The sequence below is a fragment of the Ptychodera flava genome, chromosome 9 (genome assembly GCF_041260155.1).
Source record: "Ptychodera flava strain L36383 chromosome 9, AS_Pfla_20210202, whole genome shotgun sequence".
Lineage (NCBI taxonomy): Eukaryota > Metazoa > Hemichordata > Enteropneusta > Ptychoderidae > Ptychodera > Ptychodera flava.
The window spans coordinates 15,591,808-15,610,754 of NC_091936.1; the positions used below are offsets into that span (position 1 = coordinate 15,591,808).

Here is an 18,947-nt window from a genome sequence, read left to right on the forward strand (position 1 = left end):
TTAGCTTTCAGAACTAAACATTTTGTTTCAATTTTTTATTTGCTGCAATCAAATACATTGTGTTAATTTTCTTGTGTGTGTTTTTCAGCCGCTTAGACGCGTACCTTTTCCCATTTTGAATGGACGCAAAACAAATAATTTAATTACTTTGGCCTAAACGAGCTAAACCGTGTTGTCGAAACCGTGTTGGTATTTTGCGGCGCCAGTATTATTAGAGTCCAAATCGAGAGGAATTGCGCGGGACTTATCGCGTTCAAGGACGCCAATGAATAGAGAGCGCGAAATATTAGGTTTCTTTGCGCCAACTTGGAGATTATGACACGTACTATGAGAAATCTAACAAGTACGACGTCCTCTCGCTAGCTATCCCCCGAAGGGAGACGGTGAGCAGTAATACTTCCTTTCAAAATCCCCAGGTAGAACTCATTGAATCATATCTCAACACAAAGATTTCCCCACTAGTTTCACCAACTTTACATTTTAGTTGCACGCACATCTCATGTAATAATTTTCATGAAGATACCGTATCTCAAGCAAATGCACAATTCATAATTCCTTTATTTTACCAGGGTTTTTTTAACAGCCTTCAAAAATCATCTCAAAGTGATGACACGCGCAAAAAGGTTTTCCGAGGACGTGTTATGTTAGTTGGTGCATACGGTGCAGGGAAGACATCAACAAAAAGAAGTCTTTTTAATGAACCCCCTGAAGCAAAGCATTTCAGCACCGATGGAGCTGATGTCTATAGTATAGATATTACAGAATGGATTATTAAAGGTAAGTTTAAACAAATAATGGATTATTAAGGGTACATTTTATTTCATAAAATCACATTGACGATCAGTACTCAGGTCAGTGAAAATGATTTCGATAGAATGGACAGAGTGGTAGTTAAGAACAGCAGACTTTAAGATTACCCTTTCACAAAACTTGTTATCTTTATGTGTGTATCAAGTTAGGGGAAACAAAATTGTCTCCTTTGAGAAACAAGACCATGTTTCAAAGCAAATGTCGGTATCCCTCTCCGGTACATCACAAATCATGCGACGTGGTGAACAGGTAAGCATTTTATCGCATACGCTATCGACACATATAGCTCCTCGACAAACATATACAGTTATCAATAAATACATGTAAACACTGAACAGTAACCAATGATATGCCATTTTATGAATCACGAAGTGAATGTTGTTTCAATGTAAAAACATAAAAAAGGTTTAGCAAATCTCATTGCTTTCGAATCGTAAGTTCCTGTGATGAAGGCTGTAGAATTTGTCATCTTAAGAATAATACACTCACAATACACTCAATATGACTATATTATTTTTATCCGAAAAACCATTAATTTTCATGAATTGCTGTATGACTCGGTTTGGTTCGAGTTATTTTCCTCAGAAAAACAACACCTGGCATAAATTCCTGTTGTTGTATTTTCGGTGTCAGCTTGCTCTCCTTTCAGATGCTTGACTGGCTGTGATATATTATGCAAAATCACACTCCTTCGGTTACATTAATACATCAGCTAGACTGGTCCACAAATACAAAGTCTGTATAGAATTTCTATCGCATGCGTGTTGCTTTATTTATTAACAAAGTGAACCTACAATCGCGATTAGTACTACTATCCTAATATTCGGCTTATTTATCAGTGTCCTGTCACGTTAACTTTCAGTGCTTTAATCATAGTCCCTAAACCCCAGAGAAATTTATGACAATTTCTACAGTAGAACAACTATCTATACACGCAGTTAGTTTAATGAGGTAGTACCAACACTCTTCAAATGATGCAGTTCTACATACCAGGCTTAGCCTTCTATAATTGCGATACGAAATTACTAAAATCAGTATTATAGAGGTGAACTGCCTTTTGAATGCAAGAGCTTTATTGTATGATTTAGTAGATAGCCATCAGAAGATTTGTAGCCGTTAAATAAAATTCATTATGTAAATGTCGATGATTTAATTCTGAGATATTCCTTATATGAGTATTCTTTCCTGGTCTTTCGATGTTCTATTTATCAAAAATGGTAAAGGACAATGTTGGGAAAGTAGTTTATCTCGCACAAATGTCAATGTACCCAGCAGTCATCGGCAGCAGGAAAGATGTTAATTAAAATAACAAGATCTCAAGTATATGCTGATGTACATACAAACACAACATTGGCGGCAAATTACCATTTACGAGGATATTTACGAAGTCTGGACAAAAACAAGATATATTAAGAATATTGAAGGTAGTAAACACTTGATGAGGGTACGACAGAATTTCACGAGATGAGTTTGTTACGTGTCATAATGACTTTTACATATTAATTGTGGTATGTACGTCGAAGATAAAGAGTTCTATTGGAGTTAATGATGGATGTATTGTTTTATCGTATGATCAAAGCTATGCCTTAAAGATAACGTTTAAACCCCATTCTAAAACCATACGGGAAGAGAGATACAAAAGACACGGCAGGAGGACAGAACGACCAACGACTAACCCAAGACATTTAGACAATTTGAGAAGAGTATTAATGGCACCCGTCAAGCTTATCTACTGAGAAATAAAGTCTATGTAGTACCAACAAAGTCTGAATGTCTAGTGCCGTCAATACTTTGAAGATTTCAAATACCTCTTAGCAGGCCAAGACCTGTTAATAAGAAATAAAACAACCAAAACATTGGAAAATCAAATAGTTATAAGAAACGATAAATAAATGATTTTCTGTTTTCAATAAGAGTCTACTACCGATTACAAAGGCGACAAATCCATTGAGGAGACACGGAAATTACTGGGAGATGTCATCATACATGGAGTGAACAGAATGAAGCGTGACCGCCGTGAACACCAAGCCACCAAAGCAGAAGTCGCACATGTATTGGATGCAGTAAAACTGAAAGGGGAACGAATATCTGACACATTCAGGAGATTGCATAGGCAGAGCCGTAAACACGTATGGGGGAGCCAAGAATCCGATGTTTACTTCAGTCTGTGGGATTTTGCAGGACAAACTATATATTACATAACACATCAGGTAAGTTTTATGTTTTTTCCTGTTTTTGTGTAAAAACTTTCTCAACGTACAAAATCATATCATCGTTATTAAATGAATCCTGATTTAAAATGAATTAATTCATCTAATCTCTTAAGTTGTAATATATGTCATGTGAAGATTTAGCAATTTCAGCATAACGTACACACCATAAACACATTAAGCATCTTAAACAAAACGTATGTAACAAGAACCGTAACTTATTAGCTTATTTAATTTTTATCAAGTAAAGCTAAAGTAACAGGTAGTAAATGACATGTACACTGACTCTCATTTACTTTATCTAAATGAGTTGGGAATTTATACAATGATTCAAATTTTACAATAAATACCATGTTGACTGATATTCTTACAACACTGTACCAAGTTACCACATATTATTGGTATTTCAAGTTAGAGGATAGGCTTTTTTAAAGAAAATACAGTGCCTTTTCAAGCATTAACATTAACAAAAGCTAGAAATTTGCCAAATCTTTGATAAACATCCGTTTATCCATTTGGGGTTTTGCATACTAAGGTAAACGCTGTGTAATTTTAATTTAAGTTGAAGTTAGGATAAGAATACAACACTTAAGCAGTATTTATACATTGATCGTATATAAGAAAAATAGAGATTCACATTAACGGAAATTTTAGAATAATTTAATAGAATTTTGTGCGCGAAGCACTTATTGCATAAAACTGAATGTAGATCACCGGCACTTTGTATACATCTCATTTTGATACCTCAGGCCATTGATTTTATCCTAAAATTGTTAAAAAATCTGCAGAAATTGAGTGAAATTTATTTATTTATTTATTTATTTATTTATTTATTTATTTATTTATTTATTTATTTATTTATTTTTCAAGCCATCATCCAACTGGCGAATGCCCAATTACAGGATGAGTTACTCACTCCCACTAGTTAGGCATTGAAGCATTGTGGGGGGTCGGTGAGTTCGAGACTAGCATGTTGTGCCCTTGAGCAAGGCACTTTACTCCTCGTAGCTTCATTGAATAATGGAACCTCATTCTGTACTTAGGTATTCCCTGTCTGATGATAGATTGAATTAAAATAATAATATGTTAATAAATAAAATTCTATTTTAGGGTGAGTTCTTCAGAATCCGATGTGTCACGTCTTTCCCGATTTTCAGCGGACACACTCTGAAAGACATAAGAAGCAAAGCGCGCCACTTCACAATCGAACACTGTACGCTTACTTACTTTTATGGCAGACAGTCATCCGTGGCTTAGATTAAAGAATGCCCGTGACGAACGCTCGATCATCAGAATTTAAAATCTCATCCTGAAAAATTCATCAACTTCTTACTGAATTTAGGCGTTGCAAAAATAAACAACTATTACCGATGGTTTTAAACGTAAGGTAGTTCGCACCTCCTAAATACCATACTTTTGCTCAAACTTTCCTCAAGTAAACTTTCAACTATTCTCTTTTAAAATCAGGAATAAAATCGAGGGTCACCATACGTATTTTAGTAATTGAGAGACAACTTACTGAGGATATTTGAAATTAAAAATAGCCCTATCCCCTTTTATATATGTGGAGGGATAATAAAATTCCTTATATTCACAAAACTAAGCTGGTGAAAACTTTATTGATTCCATAAGTTTCTACCTTAAGAAATGTTTAAAAGATGTAACAAAAAGACAGTTTGATGCTTGTTTTTCGGGAAAGGATTTACGTCAGTAATGAGCTCCAATGTCCATCTATAGCTGAATCTTACGCTGTGCACAATATAGGCATTTTGTTAGCAAATGAAAATGGTTTGAATATTTTTAAGTTCCATAACGTACGCGTGTAAAAAAGTGGTTTCATATATAAAATCTCTCTGTCTCTCTGTGTCTCTGTCTCTCTCAGGTGTTTCTAGCAAGTCGGGTAATCTACATCCTTGCAACTGATCTCACTAAGTCTCTGGACGACATTTTATCTGACGATGATGGGGACAAATGGACAGTAAAACGTAAGTAATGCAACTTGTTACTGTAAAAAAGTCATGGTCTTGTTGACGATTCATCAAAATGGCATTTATGGTATATTGACATTCAATATTTCTACAGTGTCTTATATTTTCTTTGAGAAAGACAAAAGTCAGTCCTCTGAATCATAGAGAAAGATAGATAGAGTGGCAACGGGTATTGTTTAAGGCGTGAAGCGGTTACGTAACCCATCCATGTTCGCCTCGCCTCAGGTTGCTCTCGCCTCTCTTTTCCGAAGAGTGCCGACCATGAATCCTTCGGTAATTTTCGGATTTTCGCCAATTGTTAAGCGAAAGTATGTTCGGCAAAGTTTGTGTTGTTGTTGTCGTGTGGTGCTGAGCAGAATTGACGTGCTGGCGAAAACGGGAGTGTTTTGAGCTTCAGGAAAATGAGTTTTACCGTTTTGAAAATTCCTCTCATATTTTTATGAATATATAATGAGTGTATTTGAACCAAATTTGAAAGTCTTTTATCGATACTGTCTGGTTTTACTCAATGGTTTACGGTCAGTCATACCGTCTTCTACACGTGCGTCAAGGAAGGACATGTTATGAAATGCTGGCGTGTCATGTTTTGATTGGCGTGAGGCAGTGTTTCTGGCCTGAGAGCTCACAAAGTAACTATGGTTGCTACGCGACTGGCAGTACGAAGCCATCTCGTCGTATTTTTCGCATAATATCGAGTAATTATCAACCACAAACAAAGCCTCCAAAAGTTTAACACCTTTGAAGCTCATTTTAATATGAAAAGCCAATAGTCTACCGAGACGACCATGGAACAAAAGGCATGCAAGTGTTGCCACTCTGTCTATATGTTTCTCTGTGTCTGAATGTAGAATGGACATGCAAATGAGATCGACATGTTAGTATTATGGACCGTATGGCCACTATTCTCAGTTTTCGATCAAATGTCAATAGATATAAAGTTGATCGATTTGTTCAAGTATGATTTCGCCGGTACCTGAATTATGAATTTCGTATTATGGCCTCGTTCATTACTTGTGCTTATAATGCAACAATATTATAATCTATACAAATTCTTTCGGTATACTATGGCATAAAATATGTTTGTCCTGTACGTCAATGAATTCTTGTTGGTCTAATTTAATTCAAGTCGCGGAATAATGTTTACAACCTGAATATTTGTAAATTTTACTGAGTCTCTATGAAGTAAGAAAGTACATGTTGTGACTTCATGTTGCCTTTCCGTTTTCACATATCGTCTTATTTATATACCTTGTGTAGAATTTCTTAACTTCTGGATGAATTCCATACACACTCATGCCAGCCAAGGATCTGATGTTAATATGAAGCAAAGGGACGGAAGTAATACGACAGCAGTTGCACCACCTGTTATCATTTTGGGGACAAAAAAAGACGTCTTGCGACAGGTAGGATTACAAATATTACACATAATTGAGCATGTTTTCAGTTCTTAAAAGTAGTGTATATTTCGTCAACCACAAATGTATTTGACAAAATACGCTAACTTGCAAAATTCACTGGCGGTTTGCTTAGTAAAGGACATTCGTAACCGTGCTGGTATATAGAATTTTTATGAACATTTTCCTAAAATAATTCAACGTTTATGATATCTAGTTGCCTATATTTAAATTTGCGTCGGCAGCTAACCCATCCTTTCAAAATTGTAAAATCTTGGCAAATTACCAAAACTACACAAACATTTGAATTTGACATATCAAATTTACTTTTCCTTCTTTTGACATAATTTGTATAGTTTTTATGGATAAAGTGCGTTCATTATATTCATCTGATTACCCAAAGTCTCTTGTCGGTGTTTCCAACAGTTTTCAAATCATCTGACATTTCGATCCTTTCATCAGAGATAAAACTTCTTTTGTTGAAATGTTATTCGGATTCAGATCTGAAGTTGATAAGCCAACCAGTTGCCAGTATTCTTAGCGAACCGCGGCGAATTTGCAATATTTCGACTGCCCGCCAAAATGGAAGCAATTTTTCAAGCTGTTCACTAGTTCAGTGGATTTTTATCAAGTTATAGTCTCGACTTCCAGACCTCGGTTGCTTCGCTCTTGCATAACAATTGCTTGCGTCGCAAGCATTGGGAGTTTGACTGAGCATCGAGTCGTGAAGCGAAGGGTCGCTTCAATCCACGACATGTCTTTTCCTACCGCCAGCGGCGCGCTTTACTTTGATGGTTTGAATTGCGTAAGCGAAGCGAACGAGGTCTGGAAAGCGAGAATAATCAAGTTGCTGAACGCTGATCAGTGTCAATCGAGTTATCTTGCACTGACTAAGGAGCTGCTTAATCCCAACCCAGTACACCTCTATCAATTCCAGAACATTGTCTTTCCTCTTCTATAACCTCGCCATTTCAACACACATAAACAACAACAACAGCAGCAGCAGCAGCAACAACAACAACAACAACAACAAAACTATAAAAACCAGCCAGTGATGCAGCAAACTCCGCTGTCTTTTTGAAAATGCAAATTCTATGCCTAGTAATACACGACAAGAAAACGTCTTTGCAAACTTAACATAAAACGTACGATGAAAGTTTAAACTATATTTATGAAAATATGTTGTATTCACCTTTTATGATATCGGTATTGATACTAAAATTGGTCCAAGGAGAAATAAATTGGCAACCCAGGTTATTCGCCAAACAAACTTTCTACAGTGTGATTTGTCTCGCCAATCACTTCACATACGTTCACTTGACACATTTAATATAATAATAGTAATACGTTTGTAGTAACAAATGTTCTTTTTTGTCTGATGGAGAAAGAGTTGTCTCCTTTTTCATTTTGCATGTTCACAAATTAATGTAAGCAATTTGTTTACTAGTATGTGGTGAGAACAAGTTAACTCAACTCTTCGAACAACCATGTTTTATCAGTAAGTGTTTCTCTCGTACAAATTAGTACAATATTGACGTGCTTAGTTTTAGTTTGTGAGAAGTCTATTGAAAATCACTGAATGGCCTATTTCACAAATAAATAACGCTGTATGCTGCAAAGAACCGGAAAAGACATATTTCTTTTCCTGATCGTATTGAGCTGAAATTATAACGCGACTAATATTCCTACTCAAACGAAATACATCTGTACATCAATTTCGCGTTTCGCTCACATTTCAAAGTTTCCCATTAAATAGCGAAATATTTCCATGTAAATTTATACCACACCAAAATACATATTATACTACATAACGAGATTCTTTTTATCGACTTCTAAGTTACGGTTTCTCAGAAAAGTTTGGAACAGGAAATAATAACACGTTAAAAAGTATTAGGAAACACAGCACGGCTATGATTTCGATAGATATATAGATAGATAGATAGATAGATAGATAGATAGATAGATAGATAGATAGATAGATAGATAGATAGATAGATAGATAGATAGATAGATAGATAGATAGATAGATAGATAGATAGATACATACACACATACATACATACATACATACATACATACATACATACATACATACATACATACATACATACAATATTTATTAAACAATTAGTCGAGAACCAGTACCACACGAGTAGCATACTTTGATTGATGTACACAATGGAGTTGAATGGAAACCTGCACACGAGAAGCTGTACACTCTTGCTGTAGTACCCGCTGGTCAGCACTCACAAAAGAGTAATATAACTACGTTCTCAAATCATGTATTCTCTTGTAAGACTGTAAATAACGACCTAAATCCTGTAACCTGAAATATTGTCTCCTACTGAAAAAATTGATCGAGTTGGAACTCCGTATTGTTCTGTTCACCAGTTGCATTGAAAGAATACACACCCAGCAAGATTCCTCTAATACATATTAATTGGGACCTATCCGTAGGCATTTGAAAAGAACCGATAATTATAAATATCACATACAAGATGATAGCAACGTGTAAATTAATAGTCGTTTTTGGATAGAGAGTACAAATTATATTAATCCAAAAAATGTAGAATAGATAACGATGCATAGTGATTTCTTGATGAATTCAAATTTGCGATACATTTTGAAAAGATGATAATATTAAATTTTTACAGCAATAGAATCACATCAGCTTCGCTAGGCACAAGGTTACTCTAACCGTGCTATGTATAAGTCTAGCTTGTCCAGTGCATTTGGCTTGAAGGACCTTGAGGGCGCGCGTATAGTTGAAAATTAGAGCTGCATAGCTAAAGGGGAGGGGGAGAGCTGTGAAGGACTCTACTTGAATCCACGACTCAAATATACCCATAACCAGGTGTCTTTCACAATAGTCGCAATGCCCATTGATATCAAGAGTCAGCTAATGAGACAGACGACAGGTCTTGTGAGTTATTGTGGCTCACTGGAAATCTTACATGTGGCAATATGACAGTAATTTTGTGTGGAAAGTATATGTAAGTATTACCTTGTGGAATTACACCCGTGGCCACTTTAGTGTTGATAAAGGCCACTTGATACAGACGGCAAAGGCAAAACTAGCTCTGTCTGGGGTTGTAAAATTAATGAGAGTTTACGATTGGCACCTTATGTTCAAGATTGAGATACAATGTAACATTACCATGCACTGGTCAATGTACAAGTCTTGTTTATTTCAATTTCCCCAGACACAATGTCTGCGTGATGTTATAGCAGTGAGCTCATAAAAGTGTGTTGCCTCATCGGAGTAGAGGCTTTCATGAATGGAAGTGGTACCTTGTGTATCAGTTTTTAACACGGGGTGCCAATCGTTAGCTCTCATTTACAACCCTTGGCAGGGCCTTTTTTGTCTTTATACAAGCAGAATTTCTGTCTGTATCAATAACCTTTATCAACACTGAAGTGGCCACGGATGTATGTATTACTCCAATAACAGACAAATGGTACTGGTGATGGTGCAGCTATGGACGTCAACAAGGAAGCCCAGAAACGACTTCTTGAGATCAAGGAGTACTTGACTAAGAATGCTACTCAAGCAGTTAACTGCCACGTTGTCGACATGATTGCAATCGACAACATGTCAAGAAATGAAGATGGTACTGTTGCAGACCCTTCGGTCGAAACTCTTCGACTGAAGTTACAGCAGTTGGCGATGGAACAGTTTTTTCTTGGTGAAGTGCCCGCGAAGTGGATACAATTGGAACTGTCGATGAGGGAACTGCGAAAGGAGAAAATATCTTTGGATGAAGTGAAGGAATTGGGAAAACGGATGAGAATGAAAGAAGCAGAAGTCATCGAAGCTCTTGAATTTTATCACAGTGTCGGGGAAATACTCTACTACAAGGCAGTACCCGAGTTACAAAACACCATAATTTTAGATGTTGAATGGTTGGTGAATCTGTTCAAGATACTAATCACCCAGTCTATCACACATAAGAAAAAGCGACAAACACCTCCGAAAATCATTAGCCTGGTAGTAGACTTGCATCATGAAGGTAGATTACACGAAGAATTAATCGATTATCGGCTGAAACGTCACGACCGACAGGAAGACAAGCAGATCCTGCTGAAAATGATGGAACTGTACGATATAATTTGTGAGCTGCCAGTAAAATTCGGAGAAGGGCGTATGTATTATCTACCAAGCCTGATGCAAAAGGATGCAGAAGGGAAGAACAGCGCTATTTTCCCAGCGAACAGTTCAGTTTGCTGCCAACTTTGCTTCCATTTCATCGGCAACTTTCTGCCCGAAGGCCTCTACTACCGGTTACTTATTCGATGCATTAGGCGTTGGCCAAACTGTGCAGTGGTTATAAGAAAGCACATGGCTCGCCTGTATTTCCAGCGAAATGATTTTCATTTAGCCCTGTGCAAGGAAGGAGCTGACATCCAATTGAAGATTCTAGTTATTCCTGCCAGTGATCACCATTCATCTCCAAAAGCAAAGCATGTGAGCAAAGTAAGGCAGCTAATCGAAGAAGATTTAGGTCTGGTAATCACAACTTACACCCCTTCCTTGGTGTACAAAGCTTGCTTCAAGTGCAAGTGTCCAAATCACAGAGTGGGAGAGTTACTACCAGGTTCAGAAGATACAGATGATAGATGTGTTCCCATCTCAGAGGACAGGACGACAGGTATCTGCCCTAGAAGTGCAATGCCACTGAAAGATAAGAAATTGAATATGTGGTATTGGACAGGTAAGTGTTTGTAAAGTAATTTCTTTGAAAGGTACATGACACAAAGTTTGTAATCTACTACAATGCTGCTGTTTCTTTAAGCTGCATATGTATGTGAAGCGAGCCATTAGAAAAGGCATTTTTGTTTCTGAAATAGCTTTTACAAAGTAATACATCGGACAGTGATGCGATTTATTTGTCAATCATGCAGTCTGTATATCTGTTGACACGATATCTCAAGAACGGCCGATCTGAATGGCTTCACCTTTAGTATAGTATCATGCTTATAAAAGAAGAAACATTAGTATTTTTGCATAACTAACGTATTTGATGCCAATTTGCCAAAATAAAACTTAAAAGTCAAAAGTCCTCAAAATGACTGCACCAGATTTGTACCTTCAAACAGATATTAATCGCAAAATGATATTAAAGCACCGTTAGCAGTGCCAAGTTAATCAATATCTAGCTTGCATTGTAAATTTTGCTTGCAGAGAAGTGTCTACAGAACTGGTCAACCAAAGTCGATGAAACTTCCTTAAGATTGATATATAATGGATCAGCTTGTAGTGAGAGAATGCATTCATAACTAAATTTGATAATTGGAAAATATTTGTAACTAGACACATAGGTAGAATTACTGCATCAGTTTGCTTGAAACGTCTTGGAAGTACCACTATCACAAAGACACGTTTAATCGGAATGACATTTGCCAATATAATCTTTATGATAAACATTTTGTGTACAATTAGGGGTATAAAATTTGCGGCAGATACTTAGCCCACAAAAACATAATATCATTGACAGATGTGAATATACAGTGATCATCACAATAAGAATGATATTAGATTTACTTATTCACCAATGGAATAAAATAATCGCAATCATACCAATCCATAATCCAATAACACTAGGTCAAAATTTGTAAGACAATAGTTGTAAACATAGACACAAAACAGCACAGAACAGACAGTAAATAGACGGTACAAACAAAGTCAAATCCATGAAAGAAAGATATATGGACCTCTGGCCAAAAGACCAAGAAGTGATGTCAGGTGTTTCGAAAATAGTAAGCGCATCCTGCCCCACATGTGGCACCCGCCATATATCAATCTGTAAGTCAGATAGGTAGTGGTCACTAACTAAGGCCCAATGTCACCGATGCCATCAGTGATCATTTGTCGAAGAGAGATATTGTATTATCTACCAGCTTGCGATACCTGCCAAAAAAGCGTTTGAATGTAGAGACAAGTCTTGCTCTGGTGTAACCTTGATTTAACAGTTTGAAAGAGAGATGGCCATGTCTCTCTACAAAATCACCATATGAACTGCATGCTCTTGCATATCGTATAAGCTGGGAAATGTATACCCCATAAGCAGGTGAGAGTGGAATATTACTGATGAGGTGTGGAAAATTAATTATACTAAAGTTGAAATCATCTCTCTTGTCATATAGCCTAGTAGAAAGGTGACCATTGGAGTCAAATTCAAGTAAAATGTCCAGATATGAAGCAGAAGAGGCCGTTTCTGTAGTTTCTTTTATCTCCAATTCTGGAGGATAAATCATAGCGAGATATTTACTGAATAAAGTATAAAAGCATAAAACCTTAAAAAAGCATAAAACCTTGCAGGATCGAGAGTTTCTGTTGCGAGATCGTAATTTATCAAGCAAAGTTATTTAGGGGTTGTACATACCATTTGAACAACTATCCCAAAACACCTTAGAATATTCAGATCACGCCTGGTCTTTTGTTAGCAGTGAAACCTGCAATTGGTTCCTCGCTAACTTATCTTGAGGGTCCTTGCACATATCCCAACATTTATATGTATATTTATTTCAACCATTGAAAGCAAAATAAATTCCAAATTGTTTCTTTTGGCACGCATCAAAACTTTCTTCCTCTCCACTCACGAAAGCTATTCTATTACTGTTTCATCTCACCACACATCAATTACTGTTCTAATGTTTGGAGCTTTACTTCCAATAGCAATATCTATTCATTGGAGCGTCTACAGAGTATACAAATTTTACAGAATGCTTTATACAATATAAACCAACACTCCAAACACATTAAGCTTTCAAGTGTGGTGTTAATTTAGCTTCGCTACACTTCGCTACTCTTGTTCTCATTTGCATAGAACTTTGCACCTCGCAATGTGCAATAGATGCTACACAGACGTGCAAAGATACTTTTTCCTTGACACTGTACGCCTCTTTCAACTTATCAAATGTATCTGCTTCATTGGCTGCCGATTAACTTGAAACTCCGTTTTAACTGTATGGCCCAAATTTACAGAGCAACTCACAATATGACCCCTGACTATATAACCAGTATGTTCAATTATTATATCCCTTCCAGATCACTTCTTTCTTCCTACCAGAACCTCCTTACAGTTCTTAAAGCACGTACACTTCTTTGTCAAAACACCTTGTCTGTTGCGGGTTTGGATGAATATAACAATCTCCCGAATCAATCAGGGACTCCGAGTCACTGACTTGTTTTAAGAAATCTTGTAACATCTTTCTGTATTCTATTTACTTGTCTGATGCCTCTTCGTAAGTTTTTTTGATATTTGTACTTCTGTGATTTTTGTGTTTTCAAGTTGGTGCGGGCATATGATTTTCTTTTGTCTATTCGACCTCCATGAAAAGCGGTGTCTCACCTATGGAGTTATTGAGTTTAAATAAAGATTATTAATAATAATAATAATGTGCAACATGCTATAGTGGTTAGCCAGTTAAGCACATAGTCAAGAGCTTGAATAATTTCCAACATTTGCAGTACAATATGTGATTCAGAGTTTCGATGGAAAAATGTTGTTACTCGGAAGCAAAACATTTCTGTGAATTTAAGGTAGCGGTAAAGGCTAGAGCGTCAGTTATAAACTTCAATAAAACTATTAAAACATAAAAGTAGTCAACATTCTCTGTGGAATAAAAAAACTAGACATTTGGGGTCATAGGCATTGCAGAGTTATAGCCCGTTGAAACTTCTGAAAAACTGACCAAATAAGAGGAAGTTGGGGAGTCCTTAGTGTATTAACTATGGTAGAGGTCCCCTAGCTTTTAAAATAATGTTTGAAAAGGGAAAGTCATTTTTTACTGTTTTTCAGGAAAGTTTGACAAGGCAGTGCTTGCATTCAGAATGCGTGACTGCTATTGTAAATGCATTTTTAGCTTCTTTTAGTGTCAAAGAGGTGTCAAAAGTGAGATTAACCAAAAAGATGCTCTGTGACTGCAAAAGAGGGGTGCAAATATGGCTTGTTTTCAACATTTTTGACAGAATAACAGTTTTCTTACATAATTTTATACCAATTTAATCCAACCTTTGAAATGAGATATGGACATGGAATTATTACAGCCTATTAACAAGGTTACAGATACGATTTGTACGGCACAATTTTCCTGTATTTGGAGCACTTTTTGAAAAATCACATTTTGAAATTTGAAAGAATTTCTAATAATTTTTTGATATGTAAACCCATGTAAAATCATAAAAACAAATTTTATTTACAAATCCTGCCGTACAAATCTTACAATTAATAGTGTCAACATATTTATAACTAATTGGTAATATAAATACTATCCAATTATTTTTATGTAAAAAAAATATGAAAAATTAAATTTTAATATTTACTGGTGTCATATTTCAAAATCATGGCTACAAATATACAATTTTTATGTTCTTTGGAGAAAGTATTAACTAAGGGAGTTATCCTGAAAATTTGAACTAAATATCTTGATTCTAACACTTTAAACTTGACATTAACTGTGAGAAAAGAATTGGTGCAAAAATAGCCTTTACCGCTAATTTAAGTTCAAAATTAAGCTTGCTGTTGTTTGGCGTTGCGACTTATATCAGCTCTAATTAATCTGAAACGCAATATATAACAAAGTCAAATAATAAGCCTAAGCGTTAATCGTACCATCCCTACTCCATTCCAGAAGGCAAGCAAGGCAAGGTAACAGGCCGCCAGAGAACATCCGATCAAGCATTTGAAGGTGAGAATATTCTCGGACTTTTGGCTCATAAATTTAAAATACATGCATACAGACGTTTAGTGAAATAGTCAGCAATACAATTCTGTCCTCTTCTTTCCTTCATTACTTTGTTATTGGCGTAAATGTCCATTATGTTCGTGTCGAAAATAATTTATTCGTGATTGAAACTTTGTGCGAACTGTGATTACTCGTTCAACATCAGGAGGGCACATGGTCTTCTACCCTGCGAGTTTAATGTAAGGCATGTTATGTTTATAATAGTTTTATTTCAAGCCTCTAAGCTTACAAAATATTTTTTGTGACTTAAATTTTGTATATTTGTCATGAGATGCGAATTTTTTGATTTTCATTGTAAGTTTAAGTATAACTTCATTTTACACCGTTACACCTTATAAAGTGTATATGCAAACAAGATTCGCAGCGCTTATTCATACTCCGTCATAGTTTTTCAACACTACGTGATCTAAGAAGCCTGAGAAATATCAGACATGCAATAACAGCAATTTGCCAAAGACGATGCCTTTGGTGCATATACAAGTATATATGCAAACGACTTTTCTTGAGTTAAATATGCAAATCATCTGCGAGCACGCTATGGTTCGACTAAAGCCGGAAAATTTAAACTTGTAGCAAATCTCGTGAGATGATTGTGGATCACTTTTACTATACACTTTAGAATAATCTCATTCCTCATTTTAATACTTTCATAATTAATCGTCCCAACGGCGACGATTTTCAGTGTTTGATGTGGAATAACAATAATTTAGACGGAAACATATTTGCATATCTCACATAATAGGTGTAGATCAACTGAACGAACTCTTCTGCACTCTCGACGAGAAGCTTACACAAAGTGACAAACGTCATATGGTGAACCTGTTGCTACATAAACAAATCAACGAACGTGATGCCGAGAGGCTCCTGACCCCTTATGATGTCTTCAACCATCTACGAAAGCACGGACGTATTTCGGAAAATAATCTTGAACTACTGAAGGACGTTTTTCGTCGAATGAAGAGACCCCCACTGTTGCAAATCATCGATGAATATCTACAACAAATATAGAAAATATTCTGAAAGAGCTCGTAAGGAACATTCTCTACAGACGGCCCTACGATGTCTCTGGCTACTTTTCTTTTAATAACTACAATGCAGCTTAATACTAGACTTAGATTTATATAATATGGAATGTCAAACCATATTATGTCTTTCTTTTTCAAGACAGGCTTGTTCTTGAAGTATGCTCGCAGTTCTCTGCTTTATCGTTGTGTTTTATTCAAAGGGAATTTAAACAGCCTTGTAATTTGTATGATGTTTTCATTGAGAAAAGTAAATAGCAACATTATAATGAAGAAGTTACTCAAGCACAGTAAATTTATTGTGTAATTATAAACTTAATATGTGTTGTTATTTACATACCAAGACGAGATTTCTTAATTTCATTTGTAAATTCGTTTATAAAATATGCGTGAGTATGCATGTACTTTTCTTACACAGTATCAGTTTAATTATATTACGTGAGCATCAGTTTTATTATATACTGCAGTATCTAATATGTGTTGCCAACCAAAAGCCATAAAAACAGAACTATCAGCGGTATTATATATCACTGACTGCCAAGTATATCTTTGTTTTAATGTTTTAGTGTAGAGGTAAGGGAAACTACATTGTCCTGTATTCAGTGTTGACTGGAAGTAGTTCTCAAGTTGACCTTTTTATTTTATCATATTATATAAATCTAAGTCTAGTATTAAGCTGCAATTCGTACGAAATATCCTCATTATATCGTTGTGGAAATTTCATGTAATGTGTGTTGTGTGAGTTCTTTGTTAGAGATAATGGGATATTTACAGTAGATTTATGATAGCTTTCTTATCTCTCCTTTCTCGTAAAGTAAAAATACCTAAAGTTGAGATATGGCTGTACCCAACATACAGAACAACTTGCATAAAGTAGCTCCCCATTTATGAGAATATTTTATCAGTGTTTATCAGTGTTTACTTGTTTTATCAAAAGAGGATTTCTGATTACCTTGTTGTCTGTGAGATTTTTTCCTTAGAAAATGTAAACAGAAAATAATAATACAGAAGTAATTCCACTAGAGCGAATATGTAATTAATATAATCTGGGAAAGTGTCTTACTGTGTCTACTGTGTTTAATCATATGTATATCCTACTAATAAAACACTTGTTGCATCATTTTTAGTATATTTCGAAGTAATTGCTCTATGGTTTCAATTGAATGCCAAGAAAATGGTATTATATATCACTGACAACCAGGTATATCTTCTGTTATTTTGTTATGTTGAGAATAATATCTGAGAACATGTGTCTTAAAGTGGTCTGATATATCACCGAATGCCAAGTTTTTCTTTGTTTGTAATGTTTTGATATAGCGATTAGGGGAAACTATGCTTTGAAGTACTCCATTTTATTTCATAATAACTGTTTTCATATTTCGTTAATGTTGACTCTGCGTAATTCGGAGTTCGCTTTTTTGACGGAGGCATCATGGGCCAGTGGCTAGAGCAGTGGACTCACGATCAAAGGATGGTGAGTTCGAGCCCCGCATGGCTGCGGTGTTGTGTCCTTGGGCAGGGCAAGGCACTTTATTCCTCATTGCTTCTCCCCACCAGGAGTGATGGGTACCTGGTAGGACAGAGGTTGTTATGTGTGCGTTTAGCTCTGCTGCGCTTATTGGCTGCACATGTGAGCTGTTGTCTGCTCCCCAGGGAGTTGAGTGGTATCATATTAGGTCCAGTGACCAGGGGTAATAATAATTGTAAAGCGCCTTGATCACATCTACTTGTGGATATGTGCGCTATATAAGAACCAAATATTATTATTATTATTATTTTATTATTGTAGCATTTTATAAACAATCTAAGTCTGGTGTTAACCCGCAATTCATATATTACATTCGTAGTATATTGTTCTGAATAGTCCAACTGAATATGGAGTATGTAATAAATTCTTGTTTTAGATGTAGTGATGTGCACAGTTTGATTAAGATAACTTTTCTTATCTCTCCTTGTCTCTCCTTGAAAAGTAAAAATGCCGGAAGTTGGGACATCGCTGTACCAGACATATCGAATAATTTATAGTCACTTCCCTTTTATTAGAATAGTTTAGCAGACAATCGGCAAGTACGTCCTTTACAAACAGTCACTGATTATTTTATCCAATATGGTAGAGGAAATAATTTCCTTTGTGGTTTCAATCGAATGCCTAGAAGGGACCGAAATTATTAGTAATATCACATATCACTGAATCCCAAGTATATCTTCCTTTGTTCTAAATGTTTTTGTATAGGAATTGTATTACAGTATTATACATTTTAAAGTGTTTTGGTGTAGGGATTAGGGAAACATCTTACTTAAGTGTTGACTGAGATTATCATGGAAATATTCAAATTTTGTTCTTTACCTAACATTAATCAGTTCTTCTGTCCTGTTTGGTAGCAGTAGTTATATTTTAAGGAGGACAAGATCGTGTTTTTTGTGTAGTTCAAAGACGACTTAACCTAGGTGTTTGATTATTTGGTGTGTTCTTGATCATAAACATTTGAAACAATTTACCAGCTAATTGTGCAAACTGAAGTAAAGGTGTAATGGATATTGTAATATGCAATTGGTATTATTTCGAATGAAGCTACTCACATCTTTTTCACACACACTTTACAAAAAATTTCAGAATGACAACAAATCCTGTAATTTTATAGTACGGTGGCAACAATAAATGTCGGTATGATTTCTAAACCAATACATATGAATGAATGAATGAATGAATTAATGGATGGATGGATGATTGGATGAATTGAATGAATACGCTCAGATCGTAACACGTACGACTTG

At 35.8% G+C, this 18,947-nt stretch overlaps 1 protein-coding gene across 1 annotated transcript; it reads left to right on the forward strand.

The window, feature by feature from the left end:
* Positions 1–524: 524 nt before the first annotated feature.
* Positions 525–18,392, forward strand: LOC139140123 (probable serine/threonine-protein kinase pats1). Its single transcript, XM_070709156.1, has 7 exons — positions 525–777; positions 2,725–3,020; positions 4,903–5,005; positions 6,266–6,411; positions 9,854–11,114; positions 15,037–15,093; positions 15,893–18,392. The coding sequence occupies exons 1-7, from the start codon at positions 642–644 to the stop codon at positions 16,156–16,158; spliced, it is 2,265 nt and encodes a 754-aa protein (XP_070565257.1). The 5' UTR covers positions 525–641; the 3' UTR covers positions 16,159–18,392.
* Positions 18,393–18,947: the final 555 nt, after the last annotated feature.

Excerpts from the sequence above, each read along its gene's own strand:
- LOC139140123 (XM_070709156.1), top strand. The coding sequence starts at position 642 with ATGTTAGTTGGTGCATACGGTGCAGGGAAGACATCAACAAAAAGAAGT. Across the intron at positions 3,021-4,902 it reads TATATTACATAACACATCAG|GTGTTTCTAGCAAGTCGGGT; the intron begins GTAAGTTTTATG and ends TGTCTCTCTCAG. Across the intron at positions 15,094-15,892 it reads ATCCGATCAAGCATTTGAAG|GTGTAGATCAACTGAACGAA; the intron begins GTGAGAATATTC and ends CTCACATAATAG.